Here is a 21092-nt window from a genome sequence, read left to right on the forward strand (position 1 = left end):
CATTAGAGCTCACTCCACCAGAGGCATGGCCTCTTCGTGGGCTTGGTCCAGCGGGATTTCTATTCATGACATTTGTACGGCGGCAGGCTGGGCCTCCCCGTCTACATTTGTTAGGTTCTACAACCTAGAAGTCCCCGCCCTGCAGGCTAGACTTCTTTCAGTCTAAAAAAGTCCTAGCGACTCACTTGTGAACTGCGCTACAAGGGTAGATGTGTTAAATATAAGACCGGCGGTGCCGCTCTGTATGTATATCCCCTCATAAAGTGCTTATGTACAGGTGCGAGCCCACTATGTTGGCCACCTAAATTCTCACTTATCCATGTCCCCCGGGGCGTTCCCCCCTGGGATTCATATAGTGACTGCTTAAGCGCACAGGCGTTTACAATGGGTTCCCGGTGCGTACTTTCAGTACGCAGTACGAGAGAACCTCTCGTAAGAGAACGTACTCGGTTACCTAACGTAACCTCGGTTCTCTCTAGAAGAGGGAACGAGTACTGCGTTCCCTGCCGTGTCGCGCAACGAGTTAATTCGCTTCAAGCGATCAAAATCAAGTGTTTAGCAGCCCGACTTCCCCTTATATACGCTAAGCCACCCCCATTTCGGCGGGCTTTGACGCGTGAGGGCGCGAAGCGCCCTCATTGGGCGTGACGTCACGCCAGGGGCTCAGTGGTAGGCTGCAGCAGTTGCCGCGGAGCAGCCAATGAGCGCGCTAGATAGCCCGCTCTAGGTCTGACTGCTGCTGCACTGCGTTTACAATATATACAAATTTAAGGAAAAATTTTGGCTTCAATATCTCGAGCAAAGAGACTTTACCCGGTGCGTACTTTCAGTACGCAGTACTCGTTCCCTCTTCTAGAGAGAACCGAGGTTACGTTAGGTAACCGAGTACGTTAGTCGTCATATTCCAAGATATTTTTGGGTGAAGTGAACAAATCCCTCTCACTCAATTTTTCATAACTCGCCAGTTTGTACTTAATAAACCAATAAAAACATTTGCCACGAGGTCACAGCGTTTGGGTTCGCGCGCTCACAAGGTTTGCAAAAACACACTCGAGGTTAGCGCCAGGGCAGACGACAGGAGGAAGCGTGCAAAGAAGAGTAGTGTGTGGGACCATTTCACCAAACAGAATGACACAGATGTAAGTTGCAACTTGTGTGATACAGTGCTAAATATGGAAATACATTACATCTACATTTCAGTGGTAACAGATAAGGTGATGATGATCATCATCTTTCTTTATTATTGTTAGCACTACCTCAAACTAAAGCGGCGTCTCTTCGGTTCGGAGCTGTCATTTTCTGACATTGAGCCGCGGCAATGTTTCAAATTAGCTTCTAATGCTAGACAAACGCTTTTTTTTTCAACGCGATCACCTTGTACCCGAACCATTTCGAAACTAAGGAGCCATTTGTCCGCCGATTACATACAAGCTCCTCGGCGCCGCGTTTGCGGGACTCATGTTTCGCGCTGTAGGGGATTATAAAAAAGTGACGCGAGTGGAAGGGCTGCGCCAGGGTGTGTGTGTGTGTGTGAGCGGGAGGCAGAGAAGATGCGACAGAGTTGCGAAATTGCAGGCGCGACTCGAAATGGCTGTTATTTCATATAGCGTAGCATATTTTAAACTAATCGGTTAACCGGTTTCAACCGGCTAATGAGGCTCGGTGGTCGGTCAAGAATTTTTTTAGTTTTCGCCATCACTAGTCACCGCTCTGTATTTGCTCTGGAGAGCAGAACAGCGGCGTAGGGATCATCGTTGCCGTATTTGGGTCCACGAGACCCTTCGGAGGCGAACCCAGTTTGGCGAGTTTCACCATTTGCTCCAGGAGCTGCGCCTGGATGACGGCCGCTTTCAGCGGTACTTCCGCCAGTCCCGCGCCCAGTTTGATGACCTGCTGTCCCGCATCGGAGCGAGGATCACCCTCCAGTCACTTATGCCACGTGAAGCAAGCAGGCTCCTGATTGATTAACGCGGTGCGAATTGACGCAGAAGTTCAGATTTTTCAACTCGGGAGCCAGATGCTCAATTCGTCTACCGCGGCGCACTCTACGCCTCATTCGCGCCGCAGGAATTTTTTACGCACGTAACGCGCCTTTGAATTGATTTAACATTGGAATCACTCGCGCCTGACGCGCTATTCGCGTCCGGTGTGAACGCACCATAAGAGCAGTTCAGAATCCCTTATGAAGAAAGAAATCAAGGACCGAGACGTCACCCGGCATGGCACAGCCGGGGCCCCACCCTGGAGCCAGGGCCGGGGTTGGGGGTCGAATGCGATTGCCTGGTAGCCGAGCCCCCCTCCAATGGGCCGGGCTCAGCCCGAAAGAGTGATGTGGGGACGCCCTCCCGTGGGCTCACCACCTGCAGAAGGGATCGTAAGGGGCCGGTGCATAGTGGATCGGGCGGCAGTCGAAGGCGAGGGCCCCAACGACCCGATCTCTGGAAATGGAAACTGGCTTTAGGGACGTGGAACGTCACCTCGCTGGCGGGGATGGAGCCTGAGCTTGTGCTGGAGGTAGAGAGGTACCGAGTAGAGGTGCTCACTTCCACGTACAGCTTGGGCTCTGGAACCATACTCCTTGAGAGAGGATGGACTCTTTACCACTCTGAAGTTGCCCATGCTGAGAGGCGGCAGGCTGGTGTGGGTTTGCTTATAGCCCCCCAGCTCAGCTGCCATGTGTTGGAGTTCACCCCGGTGAACAGAAGGGTCACTTTCCCTGCGCCTTCGGGTCGAGGACATGTCTCTCACTGTCGTGTGTGCCTACGGGCCGAACGGCAGTGCAGAGTACCCAGCCCTCTTGTAGTCTCTGGGAGGGGTGCTGGAAAGTGCTCCGACTGGGGACGCCACCGTTCTACTGGGGGACTTCAACGCCCACGTGGGCGGCGACAGTGACCCCTGGGGGGCGTGATTGGGAGGAATGGCCCCCCTGATCTGAACCCGGGCGGTGTTCTGATATTGGACTTCTGTGCTAGTCACAGCTTGTCCATAACGAACACCATGTTCAAGCACGTGCACCCGGACATCCTAGACCGGAGATCGATGATCGACTTTGTGGTTGTTTCATGTCTTGGACACTCATGTGAAGAGTTGGATCCGATGGCGGGGGAGGAAGCTGGACAGACTGAACGTTTGGCCGGTTCCCCTGTCAGAGAGATCTTCAACTTCCACCTCCGACGAAGCTCCGACCGGATCCCAAGGGAGTCTGGAGATATTGAGTGGACCATGTTCTCCACCTCTATTGTCGACGCGGCCGCTCGGAGCTGTGGCCGTAAGGTCTCCGGTGCCTGTCGAGGCGGCAATCCCCGAACCCGGTGGTGGACACACGGTGGAATCGTCAGACAGTGGAAGGAATACTTCGAGGATCTCCTCAATCCCACCGACACGTCTTCCTTTGAGGAAGCAGAGGCCGAGGGCTCGGAGGTGGACTTGTCCATCACCCAAAACTGAAGTCACCTAGGTAGTTAAGAAAAAGCTCCTCGGTGACAAGACACCGGGGGTGGATGAGATCCTACCTGGGTACCTCAAGTCTCTGGATGTTGTGGGGCTGTCTTGGCTGACACGCCTCTGCACCATCACGTGGCGGTCGGGGATAGTACCTCTGGACTGGCAGACCAGGGTAGTGGTCCCTCTTTTCAAGAAAGGGGACCGGAGGGTGTGTTCCAACTACATTGGGTGGCTATGGCCAGCTTGTGGCCCAGATTTGGCAAAGAGTGAGCCACCCAAGGGCCGTGGGCCAGATCATCATTCAAATTGACAGAATTTATTTACTACAATATTTCTTGGCCACAAATAAAAAAACTAATTGTTACCTTTAATGTTCTTACTTTTTCATGTTTTGTTTTATATTATATATATATATATTTTTATGTTTTACTTCCTGCCTGTTTCATCTCAACCAGAGAGGCCGTTCTAAATTCTCAGTTATATCAATGTGATTGAGAATGTAATTATATATATTTTTTTTTTAAATTGAATAAATGTTTCATTTTCATATTTTGTCATGTTTTTTGTGTTCTGCTTTGTGTCCACCCCGTCGTGTGCGTGTCCACCCCGTCATGGGCTTGTCCACCCTGTCATCTTGGTATTTTAAAATAATATTTAAAATAATTCAATCATACCTATAAAATTCAGTGTGTTCAATAGCTAGGTGTGGGGGCACTTTCATGCAAACAAAAAACTGCGTCCAAATATCACATTTTTCTCCAAATAAGAAGGAATGCATGTCCGCATTATATGAGTTTCTTTAAAAACACATGGTTTACGTAAAATCTTTTATGTATTTATAATTTGAAAGCAAACAAATAACCCTGTGTAGGAAAGGGACATCATACCATTCAGAAAGTATAATTTGCATCTTAATATTGCAATGAAAACGCATTTAACAGTAATATATATGTCCACAACAGGGTGAACATATCTTATGGTTTATGCTCTGAAAAATGGCCCATAATTATCCAAAAAAATGTGTGGGAGCTCAGATAATATATTTCTTATAGTACTTGAGTGTCTACTATTTATGCTATGACATAAAGCGAATTGTAAATAAAAATACAAATATGTGAGTATTGTGAGGGTTGAAAGGCACTCTATGGTGATATTGACCCGCCAAATAATTACCCCTCTCGTTGCCTGATCCTAAACCCTGCAGGGTAATAGTCTGGCGGGGCGCGGGGGTCAGTATTCGGCACAACTGTTCACACAGAAGGAGATTTTTCTGCTAAACGCAAGACGCAGGTCAGTAAATCGAAAAAGCGCGATAGGTTCAGAGACAAGTTTATTATTTTTATTTTTTTATCCTTATTGCATTGAAAAAACAATGGAAAAGTATAGCGAAGTGGAATCTACATTCCCTCTAACACTTTATTCTCATAAACATTTCCATTAGCCTATATCTCTTTTTATTGTCCTTATTAATGTATAGTTTCTCGCAGCTGGTCTCATTTTAAGGTGCTGAAAGTTGCCAGAGGAATCCCCTGAACCTTAATCAACACCCGAGGATAGAACCCCCTCAGAATTCAAAATGGCGTCTTGTAAACACATGAAGGTCTTCTTCGTGGTTCTGTTGGGTGCCATCATCAGTAGTGACCATACTGATGAACAATAGCATGGTGGAGCAGTTGTTTCATGAAGAACCATGTGCCTGTATGGAGCGGTGTTTGGCTGCAAGTGACGACGAGTGGTTTACCAAACGCTTCAGACAAGATGTCCCACCACTGCTCTCTCTCTATAACAGCGGGCTTCCTGACAACATCTATGCCTGGTGGCAGGTAGGTCTATTCAGTTCCATTCTTAGTGTTAAAGATGTCCAAAAACCACTAGCACAATGTTATAGGGGAGAGTGGGGTAAGATGTGCCATAGTTTACTCGTGTGTTCCTCAAAATAAGGGAAACTGAGGCAGAAGTACAACGATCTATTAATTGCAGGATGTTCCAATCAGTTTAAATGACCAATGCATCTATGACAAAGGATTAAACAAATATGGTTTCTTATACAAAAAAAGTGTTCCAGGCTGTGGCCCAGTTTCTATCAAATAGCCTAAACCTAATTTACCTTATTCCCATAGACAGTATTCCGCCCCGCCCACTTTTAATACTTCGCTCTTCCGCCTTTTGTCATCCGACTTCCGCTTAACTGACACGGCACATCCGGTAGCTATTTCAGTTGTTAGCATAGACATAGACATGTATAGAAAGGCTAGATGGCTTACCGGCGCTGAGAGCCAATGGGATCCGACGACGTCACACGGCGGCCATCTTAGGACAGGACCGCTCGTCCAGTTATAACATTAAAGTCTATTGTGCATGTAGTGCTGAAATAACTATATTTTGCTAAATTTTCAACCGATTTTCAAACGGCTTGGTGTGTCATAAACGTCAGGGATGCCATGAAACACACAGCTACGCTGCAATGTTAAGCGTTTCTCAAAACGTGAAGCTACAATTTAAACATCGGCATCAGCACAAATCATAGCCACGTTAATAAGGTTTGTAATAAACCAAACCGTTTGTAAATCCGTCAAGAATTCAGCAAGTTACGAGCATTTTAGTTGGCGTATGTCACTCACCTTCCGTCCACAGCAGCAGGGAGCAACAGCGCAGTCTCCTGACCTAAGATGGCCGCCAAGTGACGACACAGATGACTCCGCCTTGAGCAGGGGGGCAGTGTTCCGAAAGACATTGAAGCCGACCTGGGCGCCGCCATTGGCTAGCGGACCCCCACCTGCTGTTAGCATTCCATTGACTCCCATTCACTTTGACAGCGAATAACTTTACATCTGAGGCGTTTAAAGACACCGTTTGTCCATTGTTTATTTCTAAAGAAACACGAAAATGTATAAAAGGCTCCATTACCTTGTATCTTACGTTATGGCCCCGTAGAAGCAGTTTTTGTAAAAATAGGCTAACGATTGCGTCATACCCGCGCGACTCTGTCGCACAAATCGAAAAATTACCGTATGGACAGGCAGAGAAGCTCGCAAGCAATCGGGAGGACGTGGAGGCATAAAGTCAAGGGAGAAGCCCATAGAGAGTGATAAAGTTGCTCCCGCTGCTAGCTCATGGACAGCAAATACCCACGCTCTCCGTCTCTGCGAGATTCGGAAGGGAATGATTCAGATTTCTCTTGGCACAGCTACTAGAAGACCTACAGGTTGCTCACGTCACATCTACGTCGTCAAGCTCAGTTTAAGCCTGCGCAGTTCGCCTTGCAATCAGGAAGTGAGTGCTTCTAATTGACTTCATTTCTCTCCGTTGAAACCTATGGGGTCGCTGTGTCCAGTTTATATACTGTCTATGGCCTTGAGCCATCTAGCCTTTCATAGACATCATATAGATAGACGCCCTATCGACCGCTACTGCCTACTGGCGCGGTCGAGCCGTGGGGCCGCCATCTTCGACCGGTCACCCGCTCCACTCAGTGTAATCTGTATGGCAGGTGCAATGAGCTGTCAGCGCATTTAATTAATCATACCTCACTGAATACCCAACTGATTTTCACGCGGGGGTTTTTTCTGCAAAGGTCATTCATGTAGCTATGATACAGGACACATGGTTCGGCGTATTTTAATATTCATAGTAGGCTTAACAGTAATAATATTCTGTCACTCACACACAGACACACTCGATTTGCGCAGCGGCATCGCCGTCATGTATTAAACGTTACATTGCTTCCTGATATCATGTGCGCAAACACAAATAACCTATATTTATATATATATATATACTACAGGGACATTGAATGCTTGTAGGCTATCTGATAACCGAGAAGCTAATATTAGGCTACTTTACCCCACCTTTCCATGCCGGGTGAACACCGGCTGGTGCAGTAAACATAGCCTAGCTACGTTAGCTGGCTACTATTTCAGTACAGTAATATCAAAGATCCTTGCTCCTTCTCAATTATCTGGTAATATATTCACAAAATACAACTAATACGGTAATGTTAAAACTTACTTGTGAAAAGTAATCCCGGGCCCTATTTGCGCTGGTCGGCCGATTAGAACATAGGAAAATGATTCACAGTGCTCTGGGCATGATTAATCGACGATCGATTATTGATCATTAAGAATTTCGTCAATCACGTTAATTTGTTATCGATTAAACTAGGCCATAATGCAGGTTGCCATGCGTAGTGAATTTCACTGTGTGGCAGCAATTAAACATTTTGCGCCATACTAAGTTACCTGCGAGTTTCCGTTTTGGTTTATAAAGAAGAGTCATGAAGAGGTCACACGGCCCGGGCTGGCCAAGTTAGCGCAGAGGTAACTGTGCATCGTGGCAACGTCAGTCCCCTCAGAGCGGGTGTTTTCCATAGACAGTATATAAGAGGTGTTCTCGGTGGCTGGACTGACGGTCACAGGTTGCGGTCGCGTCTGACCCCAGATCATGTCAACATGCTTATCTTTCTCAACAAAAATCAGTAGACTGGTGCAGAAGTTGTATGTGAGTTCGCTATAACAGACTCGCGTCACATGGAAAGGTAGCCTATAGTCATATGACACGTAACATGTAAAAAAGAAAAAGAAAAAAAAGGTAGGCCTATGTTACGTAAAGTATTTAGTATTAAATATTTGATTGGGATGAGTCACTGAGTATTTAATTATAGAATATCGAATAGGTTGTGCGATTATTGTCTAAAAAAATCTCCATGTTTTTGGTGCTGATGCAGTGGTGACGCGTTCATGACATGTCTAACATGTAAGGGTAGCGCTGCCAATAAAGCACCTAAAAGCTGTCACAAAGAACCGGCATACGTAATGATTATTAATATGTAAAATATAGCAATACATTTTAATTGTTTATCAAGTGTTTTCTGTGTCGGCTGCAAAGATGAAGTTGACGATGCTGACTCGCGATCTCCACAGTAGTGAAACGCGCCGGAGAGAAATGCACATTTCATACGGATTACATAGGTTTTCTTTCGTTTTGAATTGTTCTGTTTAAAAGTAGAGATTTCAAGCGTTCTATATATAATATATATATTTATCAGGTCTGTGAGGCTATGCTGAGTTTCGGTTCATTTATGAGACGAGCTGCACTTCAGGCGCCGGCGCCTCCGTGTCGTGATTATCTATTGTCTGCTATGTTTACTTATTATTTATTAAATCCAGGTAATCGTTTGTTGATGAAACATTGATTAAAATTAAGATACAATTAATACAAAACGAAATTAACTTTAAAGAAAGGCTTTGTGCTTTCTGTTTGAGGTCTGTGAAAGTTTTAAAGCAGTACAGGGAATGTCACGTCCGTAACATTGTTTTTTCCTCATGCGAACACAAAAAATAAAATAAAATGAATATTTTATGTTCTGTGGAGAGCCAACTTAGGCTGGACTCCTTTAATAAGGAGTATGATATATAAACAGAAGTTTCAATATATGAAATGCATTTTCTGAGAATTTATATGTCAAGTTTTGACTCCAAATATCACGTCCATAACGCTGGAATTGCCCAATTAATAATTTATCCTCAACTAGTTTTGTGGTTTGTGTAGGTCTACGTATTTTATAATGTTAACTTCAAATATTAATTTAAAGATGTGGTAGCATTGGATCTGGACGGGAAGGATAACTCTGGGAGTTGGAAAGGGGTATGTCATGATTCCTTCCCACACCGCGACACAGGTTCGTGGATCTGAGGTCTATTGCGATTTTGGTTTTATATCGCGTATCGTTACAGCCCTATTTAACATGATTCTTTTTTTTCTTATTTATTATTTTGGAACAAACGAGGGTCTCCGTTTAAGAACGCCGGCTCGCAGCTGCAGGTTCCGCTGCTTTAGAGCACCGCAGCGTAGGACTATATCTTCAAGTTTGGCCTAACCGAACGTCCAGTTTAACTGCCACAAGTTGATCTTCTTGTGATAAAGATCTCAGAGAGGAAAAACACGCAGTATTTTCATTGCATTTTTAATTTATAAAAAGTTAAATAAATAATAATTTTTAATATAAAAATATTAACGATTAATCGATAGTCGATCGTTAATTCTCCCGACGATCGACTAAGACAATTTAATCGAATGCCCATCCCGTCTGGCATATTAACTGCTGCTATGCAACAAAACTAGCACAAATAGAAGTAACAAGAGGCGAAACTCCGTTGCAGTTATAACTACAAGAAAATGAAAAGCAAAAAATCTGAACAAGTTGTGTTCCAAATTTAGGTTGATAATTAAAAAAATTAGCTTTCAGCAAGATTTTATTTGGACAAAGTAGGCCTACCAAACTTTTTTACTAGATGGACAGCCAAGCTTCCTTACTGACCATAAGCCTATTTTCATATATGTATGTATTTCCATAACTTTCATACATTTTATGAAGTAGACATCCTATTCAGAGGTAGTATGGGTGGTTTGGCAGTATTTGAATTGAATTCAACCTCTAATAAACACATAAAAAAAGCACATATATGTGCTTTATAGCTCGCAGCCGCATCACAAATCGAGAATCCATAATATTTTTCTCTATGTCTACAGTAAAACATTTTCAGACCTCTTTTTCTAATAAAATTTAATTGGTGTTATCTTTCGCTCCCTCACCCGGGAGAGTTTAGCTAATTTGCGGGAACTTCCGGGAGACTTGGGATGTCTGCTATAGAGATATTAAACACTAGAAACTACTATTTAGTTCCCTTAACCGCTTTTGAATTGGAACCGGTATCGTTCAATTCTATGACAGCTGTGTTGCGTTCAGTCCAAAATGGCGGAGCTGCAGCTCTGCGCATGGGTGCGTTTGTACACAATGGAACGTTCTATTGAGTTTCGCCTCTTGGTACTTCTATACTCTTTGACTATGAGTACGACCGGTTTAAGATGGCGGCCGTATTTCTCAGACCCAGCGGCCAATAGGGCATCTAGTCTCTATATAATATCTATGGTTAGAAGATTGTTTAAAGCTAGCTATAACTTTAGCGAAATGACAAATAACGCTAATACCGTTAATATTTTAAATTGGGAGCACATAGAAAACTTCCCACGACGATCAGGTGGTCTCATAGATCGTCATTGTTACCGCGGGTAGACGATATGAAGTGGCCAGAGGTAACCTATGGGGACATTTTTAAAGTCCGCGTGAACCGGAAGTTGCAAACGACTTTTCTCAAGTGTTGTGACGCATTTCCGAGTGAAAGGGAATATTGAACAGAGGGCAGGGTTTTACTTTAGCGCTCCTCCTCTCCATCTCTCGCCCATAGCAGAGTAACGGTTTGAGGGGAGTGGTTAAGCGTTTAACCAACCCAAGCCGTCAAGCCTACGTCATCAGAAAAATAACCATTCCAGACCCGGAAGTAACTTTTCAGACTTAGATTAAAGATAACTTCGGCAAAAAAAATTTTCCGTGTATTAACTTGCACGGATTAATTGTTCACCACAAGACGAGTAATATCCGCTAACAAAGTAAATAGGGTCAATTTTGATTTCATGCCGACTTTAACTATTGAATAAATAGGGTTAAGGATAGGGTATTTTTTTTCCAATTTGGGTGGGATGCATTTTAAATCGGTTGTGTTAAACCAGAGTTACATTTGTGATTTAGAAAATTTAAATGATTAAATCAGTTGTAAGAAGTGTCTGATGTTTTCAGGAAGCTAGAGACACATACTGACCTTCATGTAGAGGTAATATTTCACCATTTAATTTTCATAAGTAATAAACCAAGATGAAATTAATTTGCAAACTTCAAATGACTTATTCCTTCTAATAAGAAGACTTAATTCCTTTAAGTTTTACATTGAATCATTTAGAAGATGCTTTTATCCAAAGCGACTTACAAATGAGAAGAACAGAAACAGCTGTTCATGACCCATCCCAGTTTAGTCTAGCGCAGTAGAGTAATAGATATAGAAACGAGAAGGTGTTAGTATTAAAGGGTCAAGTGATGTTGTTATATAAATAAATACATTTATAGTATTTGATAAATACTTATGAGGAGGAATATATTTCTAATATCAACAATTAGGAGAGTATTTTCAATCTAAAATGGCTTTCTTACCAGCAACAATCACATGCATGATATCAGAAATTAACTTTGTCACTAGTAGTGACAATCAAATTATCAACATCAAAAATTAACATTTTTAATAGTAGCAATTCAATTGTTGTTATCAAGAATAGACATTTGCACTTGCAATTAATGATTATATTACACAAATAATGGTAAAATGAATGGTAAAAATAAAAAATGCTCGGCAACTGAATGGAATGCATCCAATGTCAACCCTGTGTAGAGCTGACAAAGGTGGTCGCTTCTCAGCAGAGTTATGTACAATGGCGCCGGCTCAACGCATGGTGTTCCCGTTTCAGATGTAGGTGGCTTCAGGTTGAGTTGAGATTTTGAAGTATAGTTGTAGTCAGAGACAGATGGATCCTCCCATTGTGTTTCTGCATCACAGGTCTGGGGCATGTGGATGTGATCGTCCTCACTGTTGTCCACTGCATCACTGACGCTCATCGGTGCATCTATGGAAATAATATAACCATAAACATTTTTACATTAGTACTTAAAATATATCATGACAGAGGCAGCAAAAACACAGTCAATTACATTTATAAAAAGTTATACAATACAAATAATTAAAAACATTTACAATTTAAACAGGTCATTTCAGGTTCTCTCAATCTGGACTTAAAAGCATGTAAGGAAATAAGTTCAGATAATTTCAAGTCTTTTTGCAAAAAGTTCCATGCAGAAGGAGCGGAGTAGACAAAAGCCCTTTTTCCCAGTTCTGTACGGGCAAATGAAACAAAGAGCAGCAAGTGATCATTTGATCGCAGTGAATAAGATCCAACACTTCTCCATGTGATTAAACTACAGATGTAGGATGGCAACAGACCAAGCATGACCTTATAGATAAAAATATGCCAGTGCCCTGATCTCCTGTTGGACAACGATGGCCATCCCACTCTGGAATATAATTCACAATGATGGGTCAAGTTTTTACAAGAGAATGTCTAATAGGAAGAGAATTGGCACTCTCTGGTTACTTCCGGTTTCTGGACTGCTGCAGTAACACGTCTCTGTCCATGCGGGGGCGCTCGCAGGCGAGTGCAGAATGAATGGAGGTCTATGGAGCTATACCCCTCAAAATCCACTTTTCTCAGGATATAATTTGTTGTCTAGTAATTAGAATTTTGTATTCGAAAGGAGATGTGTGTTAGATTTTTTAGAGTCACGTATTTGTTTTAAAAAGTATTTTAAAATGTCAATGACGTCATACACATCATACGACCAGAGATACTGCCTTACGGCAATCCTTCGGTCACTTTGGTGCTTTCGCGCTCTGCACTTTATTTTCTCTCGAGGCATCGACAACACAGCTGACACAGGTAAACACACAACACAGCGGACACAGGTAAATACACAACACAGCTGACACAGGTAAACACACAACACAGTGGACACAGGTAAATACACAACACAGTGGACACAGGTAAACACACAACACAGCGGACACAGGTAAATACACAACACAGCGGACACAGGTAAACACACAACACAGTGGACACAGGTAAACACACAACACAGCGGACACAGGTAAACACAACACAGTGGACACAGGTAAACACACAACACAGCGGACACAGGTAAACACACTACACAGCTGACACAGGTAAACACACAACACAGCGGACACAGGTAAATACACAACACAGCGGACACAGGTAAACACACAACACAGCTGACACAGGTAAACACACAACACAGCGGACACAGGTAAATACACAACACAGCGGACACAGGTAAATACACAACACAGCTGACACAGGTAAACACACAACACAGCGGACACAGGTAAACACACTACACAGCTGACACAGGTAAACACACAACACAGCGGACACAGGTAAACACACAACACAGCGGACACAGGTAAACACACTACACAGCTGACACAGGTAAACACAACACAGTGGACACAGGTAAACACACAACACAGCGGACACAGGTAAACACACTACACAGCTGACACAGGTAAATACACAACACAGTGGACACAGGTAAATACACAACACAGCGGACACAGGTAAACACACAACACAGCGGACACAGGTAAACACACAACACAGCTGACACAGGTAAACACACAACACAGCTGACACAGGTAAATACACAACACAGCGGACACAGGTAAATACACAACACAGTGGACACAGGTAAATACACAACACAGCGGACACAGGTAAATACACAACACAGCGGACACAGGTAAACACACGTGCTAGAAGAGTTATTGCTAGAAGACATTCTGGTCCCGCTTCGGATGCCATGATGCCATCAAGCGCTATCTCTGGTCGTAATCAGTCCTTCACTGACCAATCAGCGTTCATTAGCAGAATGCTAGCGTGTTATGGGCAACAACAACTCAACCTGTAAGAAAACGAAAGGACTCGTTCATTCAACTTTCGACCCATAACCCATGTTGAACTTGCAAAACCTACAATCAAATCTGAGATTTCTCAACGACAATTGAGTGAAAGAGACAAATTTAGCCGTCTAGCTCCATAGACTCCCATTCATTTTTCACTCATGGGTGATCGCCCCCAGTGGAACTCTGGTGGAACTACAACCAAAATTCGCTACAATAGGACTTAATAGGAATTGCCCAGGCTCTCCGTAGATGGGCTGTGGTAGAAGTTAGGCCACTCGACCGGAGGCAGCGTTAACGTTAATCCTGTCAGATCGTCCATCATTGAGGGTGCGTGTACGGGTCGGCCAATCTGGTTCCGTCCGTTAAAATAAACTTTTGCAAATAACAATCGCGGTCTTGGACAGTGAGTGAGCTTGCGCATTAAGATAAAATCGGATTTTCTCCAGTCATTGTTAAAAAACAAGCTAACAAAACTAAACTTGCAAACATAGCGTTAGTGAAGTGGCCAGAGGGATCTTCCTGCCTCCACCTAAGCTCCGCCCACAAAAAAACGTCACCATGTTTACTAACTGAAAAGGGGTCTATAGGGAGATGAGAGGGTCTGCATCTCTTACCATTGGAGAAAGCGTAACGCTAACTTGGATCACATGGCACCTTAAGCCTGGAACGTTTTTGTGCGTCGGCTGACTAAGTTTCCTCAGTGTGTTCCACACCGTCGGCTGAAATTGGTCCTCGTCTGCTTTTTTTCCGGCCGATTCGAAAATGTTTAATCGGCGATAGAGGGAACTCTGATTGGCTGTTCAACGTACTGAATGAGTCAGTGCACGAGAATAATAGCAAAACAGCGAGCAAAGAAGTCAAAACGGTAGGCCTACAGATAGGCTGTTTTTATGTTACGTTATCTTACCTGAGTGTTCCTTGGCGAATATTTCAATATTAACATGAGCGGAGTGGAATAAAGAAAGTGTTTAGCAGGATTGATTTTCAAAACGGTAAGCATGCACTGCTTTGTTTGTGTATCTGCAGCCTGCATCATCGGTTTCCCTTTTTGAATGACGAATAGGCTATCTGCAGAAATAGACAGAACACGCATTCTAGCTGACAGTCGGCAGTAGGCCTAGTTCTCTCGGTGTGTTCAAGTGCAGCTTTTTACCCCGACGCGAGGCGACAACACATGCAATCGGCTTTCAATCTGCGCGTCGTCGGCTTGGTGTGTTCCAGGCTTTAGCCTATTGTGTAATGCCAGTGACGTCAGTGCACGCAGTTCAAAATTTTACGACAGTCATTTACAGCTTGTTTTTCAGTTTCATGTTGATTTTTAGCGCGTTGGTCTTGTGAATAAATGCCATCTCTCCGTTCGTTTTGAACCCTTTCAAAACGGAGTTCACACCACCTTTGTAAAGCCCTTCCGATATCCTTGTTTTCGCATGCCCGGTTGCAGTCTCTTTTATTCTGTAGCCACACCGAAGTCTTCAGTTGTCACTGGTGATTGTCGTTTGAACCTTTCTGGATCCACCATAAAATTGAAAAGTTTAATTATATCAAGTGCTTTGAGAAAAAGCTATAAATCCAGGGCTCTCAAGTGTCACGCATTGAGCGTGACAGTCACTCATTTCAGTCTTTTGTCACGCACTCCCGCCACACATTGTTTTTCTCACACGGAAAAACTATTTATAATATATTTAATATGCCGCAGCGCCTAAAATTTCTCTGGCCGCGCCGCAGTCACTATGGAACCGGCAGGAAACAAGCGTGTCGCCGCGTCTCCCCTGGAGTTCTTAGTTGAGCCTACCACTTAACAGCCAATCAAAAAAAAAGAAAGGTATACACAATAGCCAATCAGAAAATAGCACTCTTGTATCTGGGTAAGATTTAACGTAACATCCAATGGGGGAAAAAAGCATATCCTGGAATTGTTCACGTGATCTTCCGAAAGTTTTGTTCACCCACAGAGGAAAACACTGGATCTCCTCATGATCTCCTGTTTTAATGTTACAACAAATTCACAACTTGTTTGATACAAACAATGACAACTTGACTGCTGTTAGAGAATGTTTCCCAGATAATTACCATCAGTTTTTCATGAGTTACTGTAACTTAGCCAACAGTTTTACAGCCTGTTCACTGACAACACCTGCTCAGAACAAGTAGTCAAGGCGTAGTCATATTTTCATCATCACACGATGACTGACATATTGTTACATTATAAACATCTCTCTCTCTCCAAATAGGCTTAATAATTGTATTAGCACTAAATAAATTAAAGTGTATTGCATAGTCACTTTTAAAATCATGTCATATTTTAGAATTATATCCTGGCCATGGATGCATTAATCATTGCATCTGTCTTTGATGCGTGAGACCGTAGGGTGTCAAATTTGTCATTTTAGGTCTCAGAAGGGCGCTTTGCGGTCGATTTGGGCCCTCGATGCGCACTTTTGCCGAGCCCGCATGCGAGCTCCGCGGCAGACTTCTTCCCGACAGTCAAAGCGACGTTACGTCACGAAAGTGCGGACTCAGAGGAAGACCGCAAGTGCTTAGGGTGCCATTTTGGGACAGGGCCTAGCCATTTGTCAGTTGCGTCTTGCTTCTCCGTGTTCACAACACGTTTCAAGTCTTTCAATATAAAAGTATTTTCTTCTGACTGACTAACTCATAAAGACAGCCTTTGCCGCAATCTAATGGCGAAATAATGTAACTTCTGTTGCTGTTTACGGTCAGGGACTTTTTTTTCAGCAGAAGGAAGGCTTTTAGTTAAATAACTTCATGAAAGCTGCATTGATACATCCTTTTTGGCTTTAATATGTGTATTGTGTGATAACCGTTTTCTAAAAGCAACTCCACTTTGCGAACACCCTTCAGCCGTGACTTACAGCCTTTGGTACCTTTTTGTTTACTTAAACTAAACCAGTTACGTAATATTACATTGAAATAATAAAAATAACCTTTATTTTCTATAGCCCCTTTAACTGAACATCTCAAAGCGCTTTACAGAAACAAACAAAACAACAAAAATACAACATATAAAATAATCCACAATATAAAATAAAAGTAAAGCAACAAAATATACACTATATAAAATAATGCACAAATTTTTTTTATACAAATACCCTAAAAAAATTAGTTTTAAGGTAGATTTAAAAATGCTAAGAGATTTTGCTTACCTTATCTCGTTCGGTAAAGAATTCCATCATCACTATACCAAATCATACCAGTTTATACTTGAGATTCTTAACTACAGTGCCTTTAATATTTATATTGTACTGTACTGTGTGGTAACCGTTTTATAAAAGCAATAAGGTACTTGAGGCTATAGTGCTCCGCGTCGTGCCTAACAACGCCCTTGTACCTTATTGCTTACATCACCAACATGCATCATAAATGTGTGTAGGCCTGGATACATTTGCTTTGATGTAACAGCATTACATCTGTTATGCTCCGATTTTACGTTGACAAGCTAAAAAACATTTTTAAAGTAAATGGGTGCCTTCCCATGTGCTTTTCATTTTCACAGTCTGGCAGAAGTGATGGGTGGTTCCGAATCCGAAATACATGCTCACATGACAACAAAAGTGCACAGTTGCCAAGAGACAGGGGGTGGCTCATCTTACCCTATTTTGTTGACTTACTTGCTTTAAGCATTCGCTCCACTGCATTATACGCTCCACCGGCCTCGTTCCGCTCCCACCGCTCTTGGCCTCGACCTGCTATAGTCTTTTTTTATTTTTTATTTCCTTACATCATGAAATACCAGTTCTGACTTCTGACTCAGTTTTTTGCTGTGTTGGTCTAAAGAAATGACACTGTTGTGTGACTGCTTTGAAATTCTTTGAATTGCAATGCAGTCCTTTTTCTGAAGTTTTTATCTAACTTTCTGGGGTGTGGGCAATTCTGTTCATCTTCACAATGATGACTTGAATGGGAGTCAATTCTGTAGAAGGAGAACAATGGAGAATGTGTTTTCTAACCATATAATGTGTGTGTTTGGGGTCTATAATTTGTTTATGTTTGTTAATCTAATCAAAAATACAGTAAAAACATTAATATTGTGAAATAATATTCAAATTTAAAATTGCTTTCTATTTTAATATTTAAATGTAGTTTATTCCTGCGATCAAAGCTGAATTTTCAGAATCATAACTCCAGTCTTCAGTGTCACATGATCCTTCAGTAAGCATTCTAATATGATGATTTGATGCTCAAGAAACTTTTCTTATTATTATGAAAATAGTTGTGTTGGTTAATATTTTTTGTAGAAACTTGATAGCCTACATTTGATTTAGGATTCTTAGATTAACAGCAAAAACAGCATTTAAAAAAAAAATATATTTTGTAAAGTTTTAATGTCTTTTACCTATGATCTTCATCAAATCTAATATTCTTTATATTGATTTTTATTGGATTGTAAGTTCATGCTGATTGTAGAAGTGCACTTTCCTGCGTCACTCTGACATTAGATTTTGTTTTTAATCCACCCAGTCTCTACAGTCTAAGAGCAAAGCTAGTTATTCTCAAGTGATTCAGCAGCTGTTCTCTGTCATTCCTGGAGGGGATCACTACAGAGACGCTGGTCCGTCTCGCTGCCGAACCTGTGCTGTGGTGGGGAACTCTGGGAACCTTGTAGGATCATTCTATGGTCCTCTTATAGACAGTCATGATTTTGTAATGAGGTAAAAAAATTTTTTTAAAGGTTTCCTTTAATGCTTTTTTTTTTTTTCAACTTTCTTTAGTGTGTATTGTTGCTGTTTGAACATGAAAAAGGGATGCAAAGTTACAAAGCACAAAGTCACTCCAAAGGGCGCAAAGGGTTTCTGAAGTCCCTGAAAGTCCTCGGTTGTAGTATTGAGTTGTCTTCTGGGAACTTTCACGCCACACTATTCCTTATTAAAATAATTCCCGCCAAAGGCATACCAAAAACAAAGAGGGAACAAGGCCTAATTGAGTTGCATTATATGGTAAGAGGCATGTTATCTCCCAAACACACTCAAAGCAATTGACCAATCACAACACACTGGTTCAGCTGACCAATCAGAGAACATTGTTGTTTTCAGAAAGAAGGGGCTTCATAGAGACAGGAATTAAACTGAGCATTACTGACAGACTGGGAAGAGAGGTGCTGCAGCTGGCAAATATGGAAATCAAGCATGAAAACCTATTCTAGAGGAAAAAAACTGAACCAAGAATTTGAAAATGGACATAGGTCCACTTTGATGAATCACATTTTTGTAATTATGATTTTAATATTACATTTCTGTCTCCCTCAGAATGAATAAGGCACCAGTTGAAGATTATGAGAAAGATGTGGGATCCAGGACCACCCACCGCATCTTGTACCCAGAAAGTGCCAATCATCTGGACAACACCACCCACCTGGTGCTGTTGCCCTTCAAAACACTGGATCTCCAGTGGGTCACCAGTGCTCTTACTGATGGAACTATTAAACGGTGAGATAATGGTAAAAAGAAGAAAAAAAAAGAAAATGTCACATAGAGTCGCAAAATGAAAGGAGAGAAAAAAATCATATATTATATATATATATATATATATATATATATATATATATATAAATGCTGTAGGCTACAACAAATTGTCATATACCCTAATGTGTAAATAATTTACAATTTAAATATTATTGCAATACATTTTTTTGTACTATGGTAATACGATATTCTTAAAATATACGCACACGGAAAAAAAAAAACATCCTAAAGCTTAATTTTCTATATAAGCAAAATGTAATTTCTTATATCTTTTGATTTGGAGGTGAAATATGATGATTGGTTAGTCTTTATATCTTGAATGGCATATACATTTTATTTTTATCATCAATAATTTCCGGGATTGTTTTGACCCTTTTTTCTGTTTCTGTATTACTCAACAGAACACGATTTAAGGTTATAGACAAGCTACGAGCCAACAAGGACAAAGTAAGATCACACAGTATCTACATTTTATGTTAACAATAAACCAACGAAAATGATAAAACATTCATCAGAAAAGAGTTAATTTAAAGAACTTTGAATTTATATAATTGGTCATTATAGTTGTACACTTTGTCTCTACAAACTCCTCCTGAGAGACTGCTGTGGACGGAGATTAATGTTATGGCACACAGACTTTAGGCTTGCGATAAGTGTACAATGCTTGCCATGGAAATTTATTTAATGTCACCAGATCCAGAGGTCTTCAATCCTTTAGTTTAACTCCAACCCTATTTCAACACTGCTGAAGTAGCCAATCAAGCTCTTCAGGATTGTTAATTTGACATTAGCTGTTTCCATGCACCTGCTATTTTTATGCACATTTTGTGAAATCACATGAAAGAATGCTGTATGGAAACGACAAGATACTCATAAATTCTACAAATGCGTATAAAAAATGTACGCGCTCAATTGAGGCAGATTCATTTTTATCCTGTTAGAAGACATAAACTACGATGGAAACACATAAATACCTCGATTTGCAACAAAAAGCTCAAATAACTTCAATAAGAGGATGTGATTGCATTGCATAGTATAGACTTTATTCATTGCATAGTATCTTAAATGCCTGAGCTAAAGTTTGTCATCAGAATGACTTGGTTTAATTTCCTCCAGAAGCATCACACATGATTGGATTCCCAAACAACAGGCATCCGAACGCAAGATAACATGACAGCGTTTATTGCGTTTCGACTGCGTGCTCTGAGACGCAACTCGTTTATGATGTAGGGGAAAAAAGCCACAGATTGCGGCAACTTCCATTTTTATTAGATATTTTGCGCCAATTTGCCAGAAAGGGAAAATTTTGTTCTTTTGAACAAATGAGATGGATATGCGGTTTTATTCACAAATGTTTTATGCAATTAAAGTTCAATTTGCAACTTTGGATGAAAACATAGCTATTGTAACATTTCTTTGTTTAAAATCGGTTTGAATCCTAAAATGATTTGTTCATTATCTGGTTTTGACTTTTTGACCCCATTGTAGATTCTGAAGTAGCTTGTAAAGGCTACAACATCAAAGTTCCTTTTTGTTCTTCACTAACGGTCCTCTCGTTCTTCCAGGTGATGGTTATACACCCTGCTTTCATGCATTATGTGCACACTACGTGGCTGGACATTAAGTCTCGAAGATCTTATCCATCCACAGGTTTCCTTGTGCTGATGTTCGCCCTGCACATCTGTGATGAGGTAAATCTTGTAGCATTCACAGAGCTCGTGTGGCTTACTGTCTGTGGTGTGTGTGCTGT

General features: G+C 41.8%; 2 protein-coding genes across 4 annotated transcripts in view; one reads left to right on the forward strand and one right to left on the reverse strand.

Annotated features, from left to right (window-relative positions):
* Positions 1-7870, reverse strand: part of LOC306986664 (CMP-N-acetylneuraminate-beta-galactosamide-alpha-2,3-sialyltransferase 1-like) — a 29237-nt gene extending 21367 nt beyond the window's left edge. The window contains exon 1 of one of the 2 annotated variants that reach the window (XM_079590132.1): positions 7453-7565. The gene's annotated coding sequence lies outside the window, so the exon portion shown is untranslated. Of the gene's footprint in view, positions 1-7452; positions 7566-7682 lie in introns of those variants that run through there. The other variant, XM_079590131.1, reaches the window with a different exon arrangement.
* The window catches only part of LOC306986667 (CMP-N-acetylneuraminate-beta-galactosamide-alpha-2,3-sialyltransferase 2), a 28198-nt gene that overhangs the window by 6390 nt on the left and 716 nt on the right, over positions 1-21092 (forward strand). The window contains exons 2-6 of one of the 2 annotated variants that reach the window (XM_079590139.1): positions 4932-5267; positions 18342-18532; positions 19127-19306; positions 19744-19789; positions 20908-21033. In XM_079590139.1, the coding sequence (XP_079446265.1) occupies positions 5094-5267; positions 18342-18532; positions 19127-19306; positions 19744-19789; positions 20908-21033 (717 nt within the window). In that variant the 5' untranslated portion in view covers positions 4932-5093. The remainder of the gene's footprint in view (positions 1-4931; positions 5268-18341; positions 18533-19126; positions 19307-19743; positions 19790-20907; positions 21034-21092) is intronic. The other variant, XM_079590138.1, reaches the window with a different exon arrangement.

The sequence above is a fragment of the Phoxinus phoxinus genome (genome assembly GCF_949152265.1).
Source record: "Phoxinus phoxinus genome assembly, chromosome: 19".
NCBI classification, from domain to species: domain Eukaryota; kingdom Metazoa; phylum Chordata; class Actinopteri; order Cypriniformes; family Leuciscidae; genus Phoxinus; species Phoxinus phoxinus.